Source organism: Nansenia antarctica (assembly GCF_963989245.1).
Source record: "Nansenia antarctica genome assembly, chromosome: 8".
Lineage (NCBI taxonomy): Eukaryota > Metazoa > Chordata > Actinopteri > Argentiniformes > Microstomatidae > Nansenia > Nansenia antarctica.
Genome location: NC_137678.1, coordinates 15,284,935 through 15,305,160, shown reverse-complemented (window position 1 = coordinate 15,305,160; position 20,226 = coordinate 15,284,935). Strand labels below are relative to the sequence as shown.

The 20,226-nt window shown below is 45.7% G+C and overlaps 1 protein-coding gene and 1 long non-coding RNA gene across 3 annotated transcripts in view; one reads left to right on the top strand and one right to left on the bottom strand.

The window, feature by feature from the left end:
* The first annotated feature begins 2,136 nt into the window (after positions 1–2,136).
* LOC308163360 lies at positions 2,137–4,070 on the top strand. Of its 2 annotated transcripts, XR_013937609.1 has the most exons (4): positions 2,137–2,166; positions 3,142–3,217; positions 3,368–3,466; positions 3,956–4,070. It is a non-coding gene; the product is annotated as an uncharacterized lncRNA (long non-coding RNA). The 2 variants fall into 2 exon arrangements; XR_013937610.1 differs by having other exon boundaries at positions 3,368–4,022.
* Positions 4,071–5,988: 1,918 nt separating this feature from the next.
* The window catches only part of LOC308163909 (cohesin subunit SA-1-like), a gene marked incomplete at both ends in the record, with an annotated part of 24,927 nt that continues 10,689 nt past the window's right edge, over positions 5,989–20,226 (bottom strand). The window contains 19 exon segments of the mRNA XM_080538083.1: positions 5,989–6,039; positions 6,228–6,327; positions 6,588–6,689; positions 7,368–7,620; positions 8,173–8,345; positions 8,833–8,952; positions 9,620–9,753; positions 9,949–10,050; positions 10,545–10,729; positions 11,219–11,387; positions 11,800–11,892; positions 14,485–14,565; positions 14,663–14,750; positions 15,172–15,239; positions 15,770–15,970; positions 16,755–16,847; positions 18,256–18,336; positions 18,599–18,723; positions 19,915–20,029. Of these exon segments, the coding sequence (XP_080394209.1) occupies positions 5,989–6,039; positions 6,228–6,327; positions 6,588–6,689; positions 7,368–7,620; positions 8,173–8,345; positions 8,833–8,952; positions 9,620–9,753; positions 9,949–10,050; positions 10,545–10,729; positions 11,219–11,387; positions 11,800–11,892; positions 14,485–14,565; positions 14,663–14,750; positions 15,172–15,239; positions 15,770–15,970; positions 16,755–16,847; positions 18,256–18,336; positions 18,599–18,723; positions 19,915–20,029 (2,334 nt within the window).

Genomic DNA, 20,226 nt, shown 5'->3' with positions numbered 1-20,226 from the left:
CTGTGGTATGGTATTTAATTAACACTTACAGACGCAAAAGCGACACACAAATATAATGTGTCCAACTTAGGCTGAGATCAGATCATTTAACACTGAACAGGAAATGGCTTGCAGGAAGTGGTAAACAGGTCAAACAGCCACTGTTAATAATACAAATGTTCAACTCTAAGGCCTCCCACAGTAAATAAAGATACAAGTTAAATAAACTGTGGTATGGTATTTAATACTCGTGGAGTATTGGTTCAGCGCATCCCATGGACATGTGGATCCACATACAAGGACATCTGCAAGCTGTACAGCGAGTATGTCACAAGGAAGTATGGAGAGGCAGGTGTTGTGTTCGACGGTTATCAGGGGCCACAAAAGACATGACACACCGCAGGCGAGCAGGTGGGAGGACTGGAGCAGCCGTAACCATGGATGAAGACATGCCTATTACGATGAATAAAGACCTGTTCCTTTCAAACAACACAAAGAAGCAAAACGTGTCCTTCTCAACAGGATGGAGACAGCCTTTGACACCAGGCTTAGACAGGAGCAAGCAGGCTTTTTAATGTGCCCCCCCCCCCCCACACACACACACACACACGTTTTGTCGGGGGGTTGGAGTTTTCGATTGACGGGTGTTTAAAAACAACCCCTTATCTCACCCATGACATATGACATATGACTTTTTAATGCAATAGGTTTGTCTTTCTTGAAACTCAGTCTCAGTGGAATAGTTTAGTTCAATCTTTATAACATGTTATTGAATTGGTGTTTTTCTTCAGTTGTAACAGAAATTCTGACTGTGGGTAAGACAAAAGTAGTTTATTTGAATTTCAAATATGCCTTTATGTCTGTCAAGAGCAGTTATTCAAAATCGTTATGATCTCATTTGAACATCGTAAGGAACCTGAATCAGAATCATGCTGGTGTGTGAGCCTTTATTCGTCTGACTCAATTCAGGCCAGACTGGTTTGGTTTTCTGACCCTGGGTGCAAATAGGGGGATAGGTTTGGAGATGGAGGAAAAGGCTTATGGCCAGATGGTAGACTATAGGCTATAGCTATATATTATATATATATATATATATATATATATATATATATATATACCCCCCAGGACTGTCATATATATATATATATATATATATATATATATATATATATATATATATATATATATATATATATATATATATATATACACACCATCGTAATCCCGTGTATGTTTACTTTCATAAACGATTAACATTAAAATGCGTCAATGGTTCCACAAGCCGTAACTGGACCCTCTAAATCAAAAATCAGATTAAAAGACCCGAACTACCCACTGTACATACTTTGTGTTTTGTCCCCCGCCCCCACCTGTGGTGTATGTCCCCACCTGTCCTACCCGCTGTACATACCTTATGTTTTGTTGTATTGTTCTTCCCATGATGGATGTATGTTTATCTTGTAGATAGTACTAGTTATTTGTCTGTATTATCTTGTAGATAGTACTAGTTTTTTTGTCTGTCTTACATGTAACGATGAATTGAGAATCAAGGACCCCAATTGAAATAAGCCAGTGGCTTTCTTGGGTTTTTATCCTGTTAGTTGACCTTGTATGTAATATGTACTTTCATGTACCTACTCCTGCAAATCTTCTAATAAAGTTTTCAATCAATCAATCAATCAAAGCTACTTGGGCTAATAGGTGACAATGAGACAGTTGTCAGCCTGTCAGGGCTGCGTTCGTAAAGACGCTCTGGAAATCTGATCAGCACTCATGGAATGCCTCTTGGCCAATCATATTTTGTTACGTTGAAACCAGTGTGCGCTCCGTCGCTCGCAGAGCGATTTTACGAACGGAGCCCAGGAATGCAAAATTGATTTCTCGCAGCTAAACGTGAGTTGACTTGGTGATTACGGTCTTGGCATAACAACAGAGTGCCCGAGGGAAAGGCGTGTAGAGGGAGTGTCCTGCCTGGTTGACAGCTCTGACAGTGTATTCCATCAACATCGCTAAATAAAAATCCAGGTTTAGTCTGACAAGTCTCGCGAGAGTTCCTAAAAATATCCAGGCATATTCTGATAAGTCTCGCGAGAAGTTATCAAAAATAAGCCAGGATTTTCCTTTAGCGACATTGATGGAATACCCCCCTGGTTCATATCTCAATCCTACTGCTTGTTTTTCCAGCTGGTGAGTGAAAATCTGATGCGTTGTTTTTACCAAAAAATCTCTATCGAGCAAGCTAATTTGATAGTAAATATATATATTAATATATACAAATATATAGATTCATCAAATAACATTAAAATATACATTTAGAAAATTAGGCTTCCAAGAGGTAGCCTAAATGTCAAACTTTAAATGCGTATAACTTAAAAGTTATAAATGTTGTCAAGACTCTGTATCCATCCAATAATCTGTAATGCAAAGTAAGGTCTGAATGAAACCCATGTAAAATCATACATTATAAGTTCAAATATGTATAGCATAAAACGTACAAATGACAGAAAAAAAGCTGCTTTCAAGCAAATTAAGTTACCCTATCCTGAGCATATTAAAGGTTATTTGGCCTTTCTAGCTTATATGGTTTAAGAGCAGTACCATTTTAAATATACCATTGTCCAAGTCAATGACCTTTCAAAGTCCATGGGGTTTGAGCTGTATCATATTGCTCCCATGACGTCTGGCTAAATCAGCACTATATCAGGCTTTATTTAGCACAAATCAATATACACGATGTTCAAGCTTTTGTACTGGACTAATAGGTGAGTAAGTAGTAACGTAAGTAACGTTTATTTATATAGGCCTAGCACAAATTTACAACGACAAACAGCCGCCCAAAGTGCTTAACAGATAAAAAGATAAAGAGAAAAACAAGATAAAATAGATTGAATGAAATTGAAATAGAATGCACTAAAAACAAGGTGCAATACAAATAAAAGTGCAGTGTCAAGAAGGCAGGCTCACCTCAGGTCAAAGGCCAGGGAGAAGAGATCAATGCTCTGGGCGGATCTGATGTGGAGGCAGGGGAGACTATTCCAGAGCCTAGGGGCTGCTTTTGAAAAGGCTCTATCCCCTCTTGTTTTTAGTTTAGTCCTGAGTAGTTAGCCAGATCAGTCTTGAATCAGTGTGTGACTCTGACTCAACCCTTTTCACACATTTCAGACCTGACAGGGAGCAATCAAAATGAAAACCTCACTGGGGATATGCGTGGTGTTCTGTTGTGCGATATTTGGACTGGGTAAGTGACATTCTTGTTCGGTGCTTAGGCTAACATAAACTGTTGGGGGTTTTTCAGAGGGGGAGAGAGAGAACAAAACTAGTCTCTTCTCTAGTGACTGCTCATGATCATCATTGATTTAATCCGCAGAGTTTCTCCTTGTATTCACAGGCTCTGCTATCCGTTGCTTTAAGTGCAATGATAACACAGAGAGCTGCTCAAAAACACAGGACAGTTGTGAGGATGCCTGCCTGACGCTGACAGAAAGAGGTGAAGTTCCAGTAGAATATCTAACCTAAATTAAATTACAGAATTTCGCCTTATCTCTGAACTAGCTAATCGACTTGACGACAATCAATGGTTTCACCTACAGTGCCTAAAGAAAGTGTACACACCCTTTCAAAAATGCTCACTCTTTGGTCACCTTTTGTTCTTCCAAGAGCCTGGAATCTTAATACATTAAATCTGGAATTTTCTCACTTGTCTACTGGACAAATTTAAGATCTGTTTGCAAAAGTCTACACACTCTCCTAAAATTAGCTCAAATGCAAAACGTTGTTTAATAACTCACTTAACAAGTTGAATTCAGTCCATCTGGGCAGATCAGTGAGAAAAAAAATCCTGGTTCAGTGGCTCTGACACAGCAAAAGGCGAACATTTTGAAATTGCAGTGCCACTTGAGTGTAGACTGTCGATAGCCAGTGTATACAGTTCTTATTCAGTGACATAGTGATGACTCTTCTGTTTTTATGACTGCAGGGGGAGACACATATCGTCAGTGCATCAAGTACTCTGACTGCGACTTCAAAAGGCTGAGGCAGATGTTCCCACACGTCAGCAGCAGCTTTAACTTCAACTGCTGCTCCCAGGACCTATGTCTTGTTAATCTATTTGTTGGGCTTAAGTACTGCTTTCGTTTTACGAGTCAAATCCAGACACTGGTGCACTAGTTACGGTTCGTGCCTTTTTTTTTTAGTGGGGGTTATTTTTTCCTAAAAATGGACACTGGAGCCAGGAGCTTGGTAAACATTTACATGAACCTAATGATTGTACTGTAGTGTATATATATATATATATATTAGCCTGGACGCACCCATTAGTTAATCAAAAGCAACAATGTACGCCCATGTGTGTTTTAAAGGTACAGATCTTCATAGTGACTCATCCAGATGAGACTTTTGCTCTGTTGCCCAACAAAGGAAGACCCGCGTGTTAATCTCTCTGCCCTGGGTCGCCAGGGGGCCATTCCACTAAAGGTGGCTTAGTATATCGGCGATTGAAAGAAATCAGGCGATCAGGCAACTCGAGATTGGAATTCAAGCCTCAGGTGATTCCTCGAACGAGGATCAGGCTTGTGTGATGAGTGTTCACAGAACACCGGCTTACAAATCCTCGATATGGGCGCGTGCACGCAGACATAAAGAGCCCCGAAGAGTCGATCTGTCGAAATGAAGATACTCCACTCTGCAGGGGTCCTACATTTGCGCAGCATTCCGAATTATTGATTTTTATGAAGACGGAAAAATAAGATGTAAAATAGTGCAATACTGCCGCAATTAACAAGGCGAGGGAAATGGTTTGGCAAGAAATTGCTGACCGGTTAAATGCGTAGGTCATACTAGCCCCAGTTATTGTTATATGTTCATATTTCAATAAATGAATATTTACTATGTGGTGATTTCAGCAGCAGGCTACAAACTGTCATATCGCCACGATGGCCTAGTGGTATCGACCGCTGCCATAGGATTTATTCGTCATTTTATATCGGTGGTTCAAATCCCTCTTCAGACGCACTTTTTACTGCATTTCGTTGTCTGAATCTAATCTAAAATCTCATCTAAAAAACTATGTAGGCTATAAAATTATGGTGCAGGCTAATTTACAAGAACTGACACGATTACAATGGTGTTTGAAGCCTTTGCATGAAATCTTCGGGTAAATGTAAAAATAAATAAATAAATCACTTATTCAAGTCTCGATCACGCAACCTTTGGAACTCTAGCTGGCTGCCTTAACCACTGCGCCAACCGGACCGCTGTGATGATAGCAATGCAAGTTGAAACAATTTCCTTTTTTTTTTTACACTCTTTTCTTTATTGATCTATCGATCTATCTATCACACTTTCAAAATATCAAGTTATCTATCACACAATCAAACTATCTATCGATCGATCACACTTTCAAAATATCAAATTATCTATCTATCACACAGTCAAACTATCTAATCTATCTATCTCGTGTGAAGTGGGAACTAATATTTCCTAAAAGACACATGAGGAACTGTCGTTCGGGGTTTAGTTTCCGCCTGTGAGCCTTTTTTGACGCACGTATTACTATAGCCAGTGTCGCGACCAGGCTAATTATATCTGACTCAGAAGGAGCTCAACCAAGCAGCGAATTATTTGAGCCACATTGATGGAACCGAACGCAAGCTAACATTATCGCCGATTAGAACTTTATCGAGGCTTAGAAGATAATCGACCTTAGTGGAATGGGCCCCTGGACCTTCATCAAACACATTTTCAAGACACCACCACTGTCAATATGCTCCGAAAGGTGTAATGGTTTAATAAATCTGAAATAGTAAGGAAATACAATCATAAACAAGGAAAATCTCCTGAGAGAATGTTTCATCCCAAGAACAGAGACATGTATTTGATTTAACATTAAAAACACAAAAACAACAACAACAACAACAACAACAAAAAGTCAAGTGCATCATTAAACCCTTCAACTGATAGGAGTTATCACAGAACTGTGTTCTCCTTCAAATAGTACTGCCGTCCACTCTCTTACTCAAACAGCCCCTCTAGGTAACTGGTGGTGGATCGACGGGTGGATGGCTGAGGAGAAAAAGAGGGAAAGAACATGAAAGGTGAGAGACCACAGGAGTAGATAGTGGGGTGTAGACGTTTTGGGGTCAGAGCACCAAATACGCCCTCTTTCCTTTTTTTGTTTAACTAGTATGAATAGATGTTGTTATTTGTCTTGTTGAAGTCCATGGTTGGATCTGAGTGGGCTGGTGCGTTACCAGTGTGATGGAGGTCTCTCTGTCAGAGTCATCGCTCTCAAAGTAATCGATCTCAGGCTCTTCCTCTACCTCATCCTCATCTTCCTCAATCAGGGACAGCCTGGGAGACATAACATAAGGGTCGTTCAAACCTCAAGCACTTGTACTGTACCAGGAGAAGCCGTGCTCTACTGGCTTCTTTGTCACACACACACACACACACACACACACAATGTGTTTGTGTTTCTCTCAACATAGTCTATTACTGTTTTTGTTCTGGCTTCTTTCTTTCTTTCTCTTTCTCTCACACACACCATTTTCTCTCAACAGAGTCTATTAGCACACACACACACACACACACACACACACACACACACTTACAGTGTAAGATGCGAGTCCAGGTCACACTCAACGGGGCTGGGTTGGACAGTGGAGGCCTGGCGCCCCCTGCTGAGCTCCATTCTGCCAATGCGCTGCAGTGACCTGGAGAACACACAGCGTCACAACGTCATTGGTCAACCACCCTCTAGCCCCTTTCATCATCTACACCTGGGGAGAGCCCCAGAGCAATGATGGCTTCTTTTTTTTGGTTTTTTTGTTATTTTTTCTGAGTGGGGCAGTCCCACTCATATTTTTCTTTTTAATGACAGATATAGTATAGATTATGACAGGAAGGATGGGTGAGAGAGAGAGAGAGAGAAGGGATGACATGCAGGATATGTCCGCGGCTGGAATCGAACCGGGAGCCCTGCGGTACATGGTCAGCGCTTAATCCACTACGCCACCTAAGCGCCCCTACTGATGACTTCTCATAGGGATTTTTACATTATTATATTATTATAGTCCCACTCATATTTTATTTTATTGGACAGATACAGTGAAGACAGACGGGAAAGTAAGGAGGAGAAGAAGGGAGAGAGGCCATGTCAGCAGGGCATGGGGCCGGATTCAAACCCATGCCGACATGGGGCATTATGTGCGCACTATAGACCGTGGAGACCGCTAGACCACTGGATCACCTCAGGCCACTCACAAGGATATTTTTCCCCCCCTGAAGTGTAACACATTTGTCCTCACATGGACTTAAGCAGATGATTGGTGTAAACAGGTGGGCTTTTTAAATCCATGCAGGGTGCTCCAAGCGCACACTTCAGAAATTACCCCTGTGAGAAGTCGTCATCATCATCATCATCATCATCATCAGGCTCGGGCTCAAGGTCGGAGGACAGGCCTGCGGCTTTGCTGGGTGTTCGCGCGGCTTTGCTGGGTGTTCGCGCGGCTTTGCTGGGTGTTCGCGCGACAGGCTTGGGCGCCCTTCTCTCCACGGTGGAGGTCAGGGTGGGGGTCGGCAGGGAGTGGATGCTGCCGCTGTCCTGCCACACCCCTCGTCCGCTTGCACTGGACGCTGCTGAGCCTGGAGAGAGAGAGAGAGGTCAAAAGGTTAAACCTCCTAAATCCTTAGCAGCCACCTCCCCAGCCTTAATTAATCAGGCCCCTCTCTCATTTAAACAAACCCTGGCCTACACACTTTTCCCAAATAGTATGTACTTCTGTGATATTACGGAGACTGTATATATGTTTATGGAATGTCATTTTCTTTTTTGTCAAGTTTTTGGAACAAACCAAAACATTTAAAAGTGTGTGTGTATGAGTGTAAGTGAGTGTGTGTGTGTGTGTGTGTGTGTGTGTGTGTGTGTGTGAGTGTGAATGTGAGTGTGAGTACAAGTGAGTGTGTGTGTGTGTGTGTGTGTGTGTGTGTGTGTGTGTAAATGTCTGTGTGAGTATGAGTGTGTGTGTGTGTGTGTGAGTGTGAGTGTGAGTACGAGTACGAGTGAGTGTGTGTGTGTGTGTGTGTGTGTGTGTGTGTGTGTGTGTGTGTGTGAGTGTGTGTGTGTGTGTGTGTGTGTGTAAATGTCTGTGTGAGTATGAGTGTGTGTGTGTGTGTGTGTGTGTGTGTGTTACCCACCCCGGGGTGTGGTCCTCCTGTGCGTGGATGCAGGGGTGCTACGGGGGGACGGTGCTGGGCTCTCCTTTTCCTCCTCTCCTCTGGACTTAGCAGGGCCCAGAGAACGCTGGTACATACTCAGGGACGGCCAGGAGGGGGCAGCAGAGGGAAGCTCAGCTCTCAGGAAACGTGACCTGGAGAGGATAGAGAGAGGGAGGGACGAATGGATGGATGGATGGATGGAGGAAAAAGAGTAAGAACAACCTACAAGTATTTATATATCATATTAATGTCACGTGTACTTACTACATCTTGTGTGAGTTCCGGTGTGGAAGTTATTGCAAGTGAGGGCAAAGGGGGGATGATTGATTGGGTGGTTATTTGAATATTTGTGTGAGTGTCTGTGTGCACAAACACACTATCATATATGTCATATGTCAAGTCATATGTATAGATGCTTGTGTGGATGAAGACGTGTGTTCATGTTTGCCGGTGTGTGTGTGTGTGTGTGGTGTATGTGTGTTGTGTGTGGTGTATGTGTGAGTGGTGTGTGTGTGTGTGTGTGTGTGTGTGTGTGTGGCGTGTGTGTGTTTGTGTGTGGTGTTTGTGTGTGTGTGTGTGTGTGTGTGTGTGTGTGGTGTGTGTGTGTGTGTGTGTGTGTATGTGTGTGTTAAGACTCACACTTGAATGCGGTCCTGACGGAGGAGTTTGAAGCTGAACTCGCTGAGGATCTCCAGGAAGGGCAGGTTCGGAGGCTCCTCCCCCTTCACCGCGTCGCGCAGCGCAAACCGGATACCGCTCCTGAGAACACATCAACAACCCAAACATGGTTCTACACAGACGTGGCACAAACTGCACCATGTTGCATAGGTTAGAAATAGAGAGAGAGAGAAAGAGAGAGAGACAGAGAAAGAGGCAAAGAGAGAGAGAGAGAGGCAGAGAGAAAGAGAGAGAGAGACAGAGAAAGAGAGAGAGAGAGAGAGAGAGAGAAAGAGGCAGAGAGAGAAAGATGCAGAGAGAAAGATACAGAGAAAGAGAGAGATAGAAAGACAGACACAGAGAGAGAAATAGACAGAGAGAGAGAGACAGAGAAAGAGGCAAAGAGAGAGAGAGAGGCAGAGAGAGAGAGCGAGAGAAAGAGGCAGAGAGAAAGATGCAGAGAGAGAGAGAAAGAGACAGACAGAGAGAGAGAGAGACAGAGAGAAAGCGACAGACAGGGACGGAGAGAGAGATAGACACAAAGAGAGAGAGAGAGAGGCAGAGAGAAAGAGAGAGAGAGCGAGAGAAAGAGGCAGAGAGAGAAAGATGCAGAGAGAGAGAGAGAAAGAGACAGACAGAGAGAGAGAGACAGAGAGAAAGCGACAGACAGGGACAGAGAGAGAGATAGAGACACAAAGAGAGAGAGAGACAGAGACAGATAGAGACAGAGAGAGAGAGACGAAGGTGTGAGTGTGTGTGTGTTACTGACATATGCAGGGTAATCAGTGGCTTGCGGACACGAAGCAGGTCAACGCCGAAGCTCATAGCCAGTCTCTTGGCCAGCTCTCTGATCTCTCCCAACTCCTCACTACCACGCTCCTCTGGAGCCAGCGCAGCAAGCAGCTGAGGAAACACACACACACACACACACACACACACACACACACCACACACCACACACCACACACCACACACACCCTATTAGTAGTCCACCCCTCATCACTTACACACAGTAATACAGAGGTATTGTTTATTTAAACACGCGCGCACACACACGCACACGCGCACACACACACACGCGCACGCACACACACACACCTGCTGCAGACTCAGACAGACAGTGCTGGCGCTCTCCGTGGGGCAGATGAGCCTGGTTTTGCTCAAGGTTTCCTTGATGATGTCACCGTTGTCTTTGTAGAACTGGAGAGAGACATGACAGAATGAGTCGTCATCCTCCTCTCATTCTTCTGACCACTGTGTTTAATCAATCCTTTTCTCAACTTTCCATCCGTTTCTCACCCACTCTCTCTCTCTCTCTCTCCTCTGACTCATTCCGCCCCCTCACTGATACTAAGAACAACTTCTCACCCCTCCTCCACCTTCTCACACACTTCTTCCTTCCAGTGCTACCTTTTTTGGTGATCTCTTCCTCCTCTCTCTCCTCCAGTTCTCCATCTTCCTTCCCTCTAATCATCCTCTCTTCCATCCTCTTACTCTCTTCCCATTTCTCCTTCCTCTCTCCCCTACTTCATCCCCCTCTCTGCCTCCCTCCCATCATCTTCTCCTCTATCGTTCCCTCTGACCCATTTCTCTCTCCCCTCGGGCCTCATCCCCTCCTCCCTCAGGCCCTACCCTCTCCACCCTTCTGCCCTCATCCTCTCCTCCCTCCCTCCCTCCCTCCCTCTCTTCTCCACCTTGCTGTAGTATTTGAAAATGTCTGTGGCAGTGTTGAGGTCCAGGACTCCATAGAAGACCAGTTTACAGAAGCCAGACAACTGGTTTCTCCTCCGCTGGAGGCGACATATGTTCAACTCCTGGTTTCTCCTCCGCTGGAGGCGACATATGTTCAACTCCTCCGCTTCTTCCTCTTCTGAAAAATCTGAGGGAGAGAGGAGCCAAAAGAAGACATTATCCAGAGAGAGAGAGAGAGAGAGAGAGAGAGAGAGAAGAGGAATGAGATGTGAGATGTATATATATATATAATGCGCTTTGAGTTGCATCCGTGTACGAAAGGCGCTATATAAATAAAGTTTCACTTCACTTCACTACATGTGGGAATACGGTACATGTGGGAAAACTAGGGTTAGGGTTAGGTGCTAGGGTTAGGTGCTCGGGTGCTAGGGTTAGGGTTAGACATGCCAGCATGTACCAAGTCAACGTTTTATGCTGCCATGTCCCCGGGAAATGCCGACATAAACCGTATTCCCACCAATACCGTAACATATACACCGGTATATAATATACATTTTTTTTTTACGAGTCCCACTCATATTTTTATTTTTACTGCAATAGAGTCAGTAGAGATTGACAGGAAGGATGGGTGAGAGAGAGAGAGAGAATGTTGGTAACGTAAGGTAATGTTCCCTACCAAGCAGCTCGTCATCCTCAGGCTCAGTGAAGACATAGTCCAGGAGGAAGGCGGCCATCTCAGAGCGGAGGGAGTCGGAGGGGGGGTAGGCCAGCGTGCGCAGGGCGGGCTGAGACCTCATCGCCCCCACACCCAGCAGCAGCAACAGGTCACACAGCAGCACAAACGCCTGGGGAGATGATAGGAATTAATAATTTAGCAGACGCTTCTAATCCAAAGCGACTTACAATTACAATTACAGGGACATTCCCCCTGGAGTCACTATGGGCTGAGAATGGTGCCTTACTCAAGAGCCCACTAGTGTTTCAGGCAGGATTTGAACTCACAACCTTCCGATCACCAGTCCAACTCACTATCCACTAGACCACCACTACCCCCGCGCATGCGCACACACAGTCGAGTTCCACACATCATCCCCCCACACACCCACACTGGGTGACGACTGCTACCATACCAGACAGCTCTACCAACTAGTTTGGAGCAGCCTTACAAAAACAGCCCGTCGTTGTCATCCTTGTCAGATTGTCCCCCCCCCCCCTGCTCTCACCTGGTCTCTGACCTCACCTGGTCTCTGATCTCACCTGGTCTCTGATCTCAGCCTGGCCCACTGACAGACAGCTCTGACACACCACACAGAACGAGTGGAATTCCTTCTTTAGACGCTTGAGCTCCACCTAGGAGTGTGTGGGTGTGAGGAAGAGAGGGGGAAAGAGAGGGGGGGAAGAGAGGGGGAATAGAGGGGGGAGAGAGGGAAGAGAGAGGGGGAAGAGAGGGGGGAAGAGAGGGGGGAGAGAGGGGGAAGAGAGGGGGGAAGAGAGGGGGGAAGAGAGGGGGGAGAGAGGGGGGAGAGAGGGAAGAGAGAGGGGGAAGAGAGGGGGGAAGAGAGGGGGGAGAGAGGGGGGAAGAGAGGGGGGGAGAGAGGGGGGAGAGAGGGGGGAAGAGAGCGACAGAATGAGACACGAGAGTGGCAGGTTTCTGAATGACTAAACATAGTATTAAGGAGGGGGGGATTTGTGTCTGTTTATGTTGGAGCTCTGCGATGTTGGCTAAACAGCCATGTCAGTTTGCCTCATCATCATAACTGACTGCATGTGTGTGTGTGTGTGTGTGTGTGATGATGTCCATAACTCGATGTGTATGTCCATCTGTGTGTGTGTCCATATCTGTGTGTGTGTATGTGTGAGTGACGTGTGTCCATATCTGTGTGTGTGTGTGTGTGTGTGTGAGCGTGTGTCCATATCTGTGTGTGTGTGTGTGTGTGTGTGAGCGTGTGTATGTGTGAGCGTGTGTCCATATCTGTGTGTGTGTGTGTGTGAGCGTGTGTCCAAATCTGTGTGAGTATGTGTGAGCGACGTGTGTCCATATCTGTGTGAGTATGTGTGAGCATGTGTGAGCGTGTGTCCATATCTGTGTGTATGTCCATCTGTGTGTGTGTGTGTGTGTCCATATCTGTGTGAGTATGTGTGAGCGATGTGTGTCCATATCTGTGTGAGTATGTGTCCAAATCTGTGTGTGTGTGTGTGTGTACTGTAGAAGCCTGACCGCGGCGCTGTGGCCTCAGATGCTCTTGAACAGATTGCTGTGTTAATTGCATGCTGTCCTCACAGCTGGTGAGAGGCTTAAGCAGGCAGGCAGGCAGGCAGTGCCGTGGTGAAATATGGGCACTTTGGTGTGTGAATACAGTAGCACCATGTAATACATTTACATTTTTATCATTTTATCACTAAGTGCCTTACTCAAGGGCACACTAGTGGTGGCGGCGGCGGTGTTCCCAGGTGGGGTTTGGACGCATGATCTTCAGATCACCATCAGTCCAACTAGCTATCCACTAAGCCACCGCCACTATAGGTACAGGGTGGCTACATCTGTGTTAATGAATGAACGAATGAATGAATGAAAGCATTTATTTCGAACATGTGCAGAGAGAAATAGTTATAACAACAAAAGACAAAACAAAAACAAGAAAAACAAAACAAAACAAAACAAAAACAAGAAAAAACTAAACAAAACAAAAAACACTATTTACTTCACATGTCCGAAAAGGAGTAGGAAGAAGCATAAGCTTATTTAATCCTACCCCTTCTCCAATAAACAGAGATTAATAATTAATAATCAGCAGTTGACTTCAATATAAATATAATATATATCTTTTTAAATTAAATCAAATTTATTTACATATTTACATATTGACCAACAATAGAAAACAGATCATGTAAATAAACAAATAATCTGTGAAAACAACAACTATCAAAGCCCTTCTTCCTCCTCGTACCTGGTGAAAACCATGTTTTTATTCCGCTTTTTGAACTGGGTCATGCTTGGACACCGCTTTAGCTCCACACTCAATCCGTTCCACAGCTTCACTCCACATATAGAAATACAAAAACTTTTTAACGTTGTACGTACATAAATATGTTTTAAATTTAACTCCCCCCTCAAATTATAACTCCCATCTCTATCAAAAAAACATTTTTGAATATTCCTAGGGAGTAGGTTGTTATTTGCTTTATACATTATTTGTGCTGTTAGAAGGTGGACCAGATCCGTGAATTTTAATGTTTTTGATTTTAAGAATAATGAATTTGTGTGATCTCTATAACCGAAATTATGAATTAACCTTATGGCTCTTTTTTGCAATATTAATAGTGATTGTAGTCTACATTTATAAGTGTTGCCCCAAACCTCCGCACAATAATTTAAATATGGTAAAAGCAGTGAGCAGTAGAGAGTGTGGAGTGATTTATGGTCCAGAACGTGTCTTGCCTTACTCAGTACTGAACTTAATAGGTTAGATGGACAGAGTTTGGTAATACTACAGTATGTAAATACTAAATAAATAGGTAAATACGGCAGACAGGCAATGCCAGAGTAGTCAGGCACACACAGATATGGACACACGTCACTCTCACACACACACACACACACACACACACACACACAGATATGGACACACGCTCACACACACACACACACAGACACACACACACACACACACACAGATATGGACACACACACACACACACAGATATGGACACACGTCACTCACACATACACACACAGATATGGACACACGCTCACACACACACACACACACACACACACACACACACACACACACACACACAGATATGGACACACACACTTTCTCACACACACACACACACACACACACAGATGGACATACACGTCGAGTTATGGACATCATCACACACACACACACACACACACACACACACACACACACACACACACACACACACACACACCTTGGTTGGTGTAGAGTTGGACACCCTCACTTTCTCCCAGACCAGGTGGAAATATGCACACTTCAGGGCTGGGACCATCAGCTGAAACCAGATAGAATAAAGTTGTGTGTGTGTGTGTGTATTATATACAGTGTCTGCCAGGAGAGATGCGAGGAAACACACACACACACACACACACCTCCTTGTCAAAGTCTCCAGACTCCACGCCGCTCTTCAGCAACTGAAAGCAGGGCTCAAACAGCTTCAACGCAGTCAGGTCCTTGGCACTGAAAACAGAAACACACATATCAGGGCAGCCAACACACACACACACACACACACACACACACACACACACACACACACACACACACACACACACACACACACACACACACACACACACACACACACACACACACACACACACACACACACACACACACACACACACACACACACACACACACAGTGTGTAGGGGTAGTGGTGGTCTAGTGGATAGTGAGTTGGACTTGTGATCGGAAGGTTGTGAGTTCAAATCCCGCCTGAAGCCACACCACTACTAGTGTGCCCTTGGGTAAGGCACTTAGCCCTCAGTTACTCCAGGGGGAATGTCCCTGTAATTCGTAATTGTAAGTCGCTATATATGTGTTAAGGGCATTTCATCAGTAGTATTTCATTTCACACACTAGTCGACACTCTCTTACCCGCTGAAGGCAGCGATCCTCTTCAGGGCGACCGCAGCACTGTACACATCATCTTCTTCAGCAAAGCCCTGGGCAGAGACAGGAAACCTCATTACCCACAACACCTCAAAGGCTCTCTCACATCTACACCCGGGGCGCACACAAGCCTCATCAGCTCAAGTTAAAGACTAGAGAGATGAACTGAATGAGACTCAAGTCAAGCGTGTGTGTGAGTGTGGGTGTGTGTGTGTGAGTGAGTGTGTGTGTGGGTGAGTGTGTGAGAGTGTGTGTGAGAGTGAGTGTGTGTCAGAGCGAATGCGAGTGTGTGTGTGTGTGTGTGAGTATGAGAGAGTGTGTGTGTGTGTGTGAGAGCATGTGAGTGTGTGAGAGTGTGTGTGAGAGTGAGTGTGTGTCAGAGCGAATGCGAGTGTGTGTGTGAGTGCGAATGTGAGAGTGTGTGTGTGTGTGTGTGTGAGTGCGAATTTGAGAGTGTGTGTGTGTGAGTGCGAATGTGAGAGTGCGTGCGTGTGTATGCGTGATTGCGTGCGAGTGTGTGTGCGTGTGTGTGTGAGTGCGTGCGTGTGTATGCGTTCGTGTGTGTAAGAGTGTGTGTGTGTACCCGCAGCAGGTCGCTGAGATGGGAGCTGAAGCGCTCCATCAGGCCGTCCAGCAGCTGTCTGATCGCCAGGTCGGCGCGGGAGGAGAAGGTGTAGCTCTCTGCACACAGGGCACACGCCACACGGGCACACGCCTCCAACACCCCAGAGTCCATGTGCTTCTCCACGATGCCACACAGCTGGGACAGGAGCAGGTCCAGAAACTGACAGAGAGAGAGAGAGAGAGAGAGAGAGAGAGAGAGAGAGAGAGAGAGAGAGAGAGAGAGAGGGGGGGGAGAGAGACAGAGAGAGAGAGAGACAGAGAGAGGGGGGGGGAGAGAGAGAGAGAGAGAGACAGAGAGAGAGAGAGACAGAGAGAGAGAGAGAGAGTGAACGCTGATGGAAAAGAGAGAGTGAAGCTGGTGGAACCAGGACTGCAGAGTCACTCCCTATCTTCCGCCGTAGACTGAAGACCTCCATCTCTTCAGGCTACATCTTAACTGTCCCTCTACCCCCCCTGTACAGTTTCTCTACTGTTAATATATATATATATATATATTTTACATTTAATATATATATTCTTCTAGCACTACGACTGCCAATGGCCCCTGGCCCTGAGCATAGATGACCTTTTCCTGCCATGACTGGTGGATAGATGATTCACTTCACTTACATACACAAATGTTTTTGTTGTAAGTCGCTTTGGATAAAGGTGTGTGTGTGTGTGTGTGTGTGTGTGTGTGTGTGTGTGTGTGTGTGTGTGTGTGTGTGCACCTGCAGCAGAAATGTAATGTGATTGACAACAGGCGAAAAAGGGATGAATACAAGGAGGACAAAGAGAAAAAAAGGTGGGGTAAGAAGGGTGAATATGATGAACGGAGTGGAGTATTTCAGTCTTTTGCCTTCCTCTTTCTCCAATATTTGTACTGAGAGCAATAATATGACATTATAGCTATGGGCGTGTAAGCAGCGCTCTCCCCTACTCATCTCCCTCCTCCTCCCTCCTACCTTCTCCAGTCTGCCAGCACTGCTGTAGGTCTCCAGGTCAAAGTACAGAGGGGCCTTGAGGAGGCTGGACACCTTCTCTGTGTCTGCTGAGTACTGTGTATGGGGGTGGAAGAGAAACATATTGAAATCAAATAGTAAGTTCAAACCATGAGCGCTGACGTTGATGTGTATGAATGAATGAATGAATGAATGGACTTTATTGTCATTGCTACAGTACAGGTACCAAACAACGAAATTTAGGAGGGGTGGCTCCCCTGGTGTTAGGAAAAAAAAAAAAAAAAACGTTTTAAAAAAATCACAAGAAGGGAAGGAGCTGGTTTACATAAATAAAGGCTATGTACACTATCCACTGTACTATACTGTACAGATAGACGACTAGGGTTGTCATATTGCACAATAGTATTGTTTCACATTTATTTAAAGTGTCACAGTTTGCAGGCTTGAAATGTACATGTTTGTTTTTCAGTCCAGCAGCTGCCATACAATCCGTCCAGACTGTCCAGGGCCCAGAACTTAGGTCTTTGCTGTGTTCAGGGCCTGGACGGCCCTGTGGTAGAAGCTGTTCTTCAGTCTGTTTGTCTTTGCGGCCAGGGTCCTGAACCGCCTTTTCGAGGGCAGCCTGGTAAAGTGTTCGTACCCAGGGTGGGTCGGGTCCCTGGAGATCTTGGAGGCGTTCCTGAGACAGCGTGTGTTGTACAGCTCTTCCAGAGAGGGGAGGGGGGCGCCGGTGATCTTCTGTGCTGTTCTCACGACTCTCTGTAGCGCATTTCTCTCCGCTGTTGTGCAGCTGGAGAACCAGTTGCAGATGCCGTAGGTGAGGATGCTCTCCACTGCACCGCGGTAGAAGGTCACCAGTATCTCCTGCTTGCTGTGTTCCTTCCTGAGGACTCTCAGGGTGTATAGCCGCTGTTGTGCCCTCTTGATGGAGCCTTTTGTGTTGTCCTTCCAGGTCAGGTCATCCCGCATGTGCATCCCCAGGAATCGGAGGGTTGAGACTCTCTCCATGCTCTCTCCGTCGATGAGCAGGGGCTGGATCTCAGACTTTTTCCTCCTGAGTGTGTGTGTGTGTGTGTGCCCTAGATCCTGGGCAGCTTCTGGCCAAGGTGGTGAACATTAACAATACATTATAGTATGTGTGTGTGTGTGTGTGTGTGTGTGTGTGTGTGTGTGTGTAATGGACTGACTTATATAGCGCCTTATTCCAAAGCGCTTTACAATGGCCTCACATTCACACACACATTCACACACCGATGGCGGCAAGCTACCATGCAAGGCGCCGGCCCCGCTCATTGGGAGTTCAATTGGGGGTTCGGTGTCTTGCCCATGGACACCTCGACATGTGGCCAGCCGGGGTTCGAACCGGGTTCTACCTCCTGCGCCACAGCCGCTGTGTGTGTGTGTGTGTGTGTGTGTGTGTGTGTGTATGTGTGTGTATAGAACTCACAATAAATGTAGAGTTAACAGTTGATAGACACTATAATGTATTGTTAATGTTCACCACCTTGGCCAGAAGCTGGGGCAGCTGGGGGATGAAGTGAGTGGAGATGCGTCTTCTGTCCTGAGCTTGTGTCTTCTTATCCTTCTTGCCCAGGATATAGGGCACACACACACACACACACCCACACACCCACACCCACACACCCACACACCCACACACCCACACACACACACACACACACACACACACACACACACACACAGACAAACATTCAAAGGCAAACAAAGCAAGAAAACATTCCTTGCATTAACACAAACATATAAGAAAGCATGAAGATGTGCACAAGCAGAATGAAAAGCAACACACACACACACACACATGTCCTCCTCCTCTCCTCAGACAGTACAGTAGTGTTCTCCTCTCTCACCCTCTTGCCCTGAGCTCTCCCAGGAGGTGGGTGTCCTTCAGATGCCTGTCTGACTGCACACATCATCAGCTCTATCAGAGCCACCTCCTCCTCATCCTCCAGACCTAACACAGGGAGAGAGGGAGGGAGAGAGAGAGAGGGAGAGAGAGAGATAGAGAGGCAGAGAGAGAAAGAGAGAGGTAGAGAGAGGTAGAGCGAGAGAGAGGTAGAGAAAGAGAGAGGTAGAGAGAGGGAGATAGAGGGAGAGAAAGAAAGAGAGAGGTAGAGAGAGAGGTAGAGCGACAGGTAGAGAGAGAGGTAGAGAAAGAGAGAGGTAGAGAAAGAGAGAGGTAGAGAGAGGGAGATAGAGAGAGAAAGAAAGAGAGAGGTAGAGAAAGAGAGAGGTAGAGAGAGAGAGATAGCAAATATTTTCAAGTCAAGACTAAAAACCTATCTTTTTAAAATTGCCTTTAAATAACGAAATTATTCAATTATCATTATATAATGATTAAAGCACTTTGAGCTGCAACGTTTGCAGGAAATTTGCTATACAAATAAAAGTTATTATTATTATTAGAGAGAGAGAAGGGTGGGAGAGAGACAGAATGATATGGGAAATCTATTTCACCAAGTAGTTGTTGTGCCTCCTAATCTGACACGCCCCCGTGAGCCTCGTTCTGGCGCCCCCTCCCGGCCGGATTGAGTGGGCCGGATCTCTGGCTCTGTTTGCAGCAGGTGTGGGCTATTACGTTTCAGCCCAGCTGTCCCAATCACCACCTGGACAGCCGCCTACTTAACCCTGCTACAGACGGAGATCCAACGCTTGGACATAACTTTCTGTATGGACCCCCTCTGACTACTCTCTTCTGGATTTCCCTCCCTGGCTCGACCCCTGGACTCCCCTCTGGACTACTCTCTCATGGATCACTCTCCCTGGCCCGAAAAGGATCTCGGACTTTGCTCACTAGGGTAGTATCGCAGCACATAATACAACACCCCTGACCTCATACACGCACACACACATAGTATAATTACACACCCCATAACTATCGCCTGCATCACACCTTATGTTTGTTTTTCCACTAGTTAGTGTAGGGCCTATTTCTTTGTTTATATCATCCATAATAAATCATTATATATTCTCCTGGCCTCTGTCTCTGTTTCTCTGGGGTTCCACCACATTTGGCTTTTCCAGTTTCAAGGTGTGCATAACAGTAGTCACATTTTGGTTCTACTCCCCAGGTGGTTTGTGACGGTCATGGTTTGGTTCTACTCCCCAGGTGGTTTGTGAGTGACGGTCATGGAGCCCTGCCTACCTTGTCCCTGGCCCGGTTCCTGCAGCAGCAGGGATGTCATGGTCTCCCAGTCCCTAAGCTCCACCTCTGCCACGTCCCACAGACTGTCCACCAGATACGCACCGTGCTCATGGAACTGAGACGAGAGAGAGAGACAGAGAGAGACAGAGACAGAGAGAGGGAGAGACAGAGAGAGAGACAGAGAGAGAGCAAGTGTTCTTGTGAACATATAGCATCTAGTACAACAAAGTGCACATGCAGTAGTACAGCTATTATCTATAGGAGATTGTTTCTGCCTGCAGCAAATAACACTGTACCAACTCCTCCTCCGAT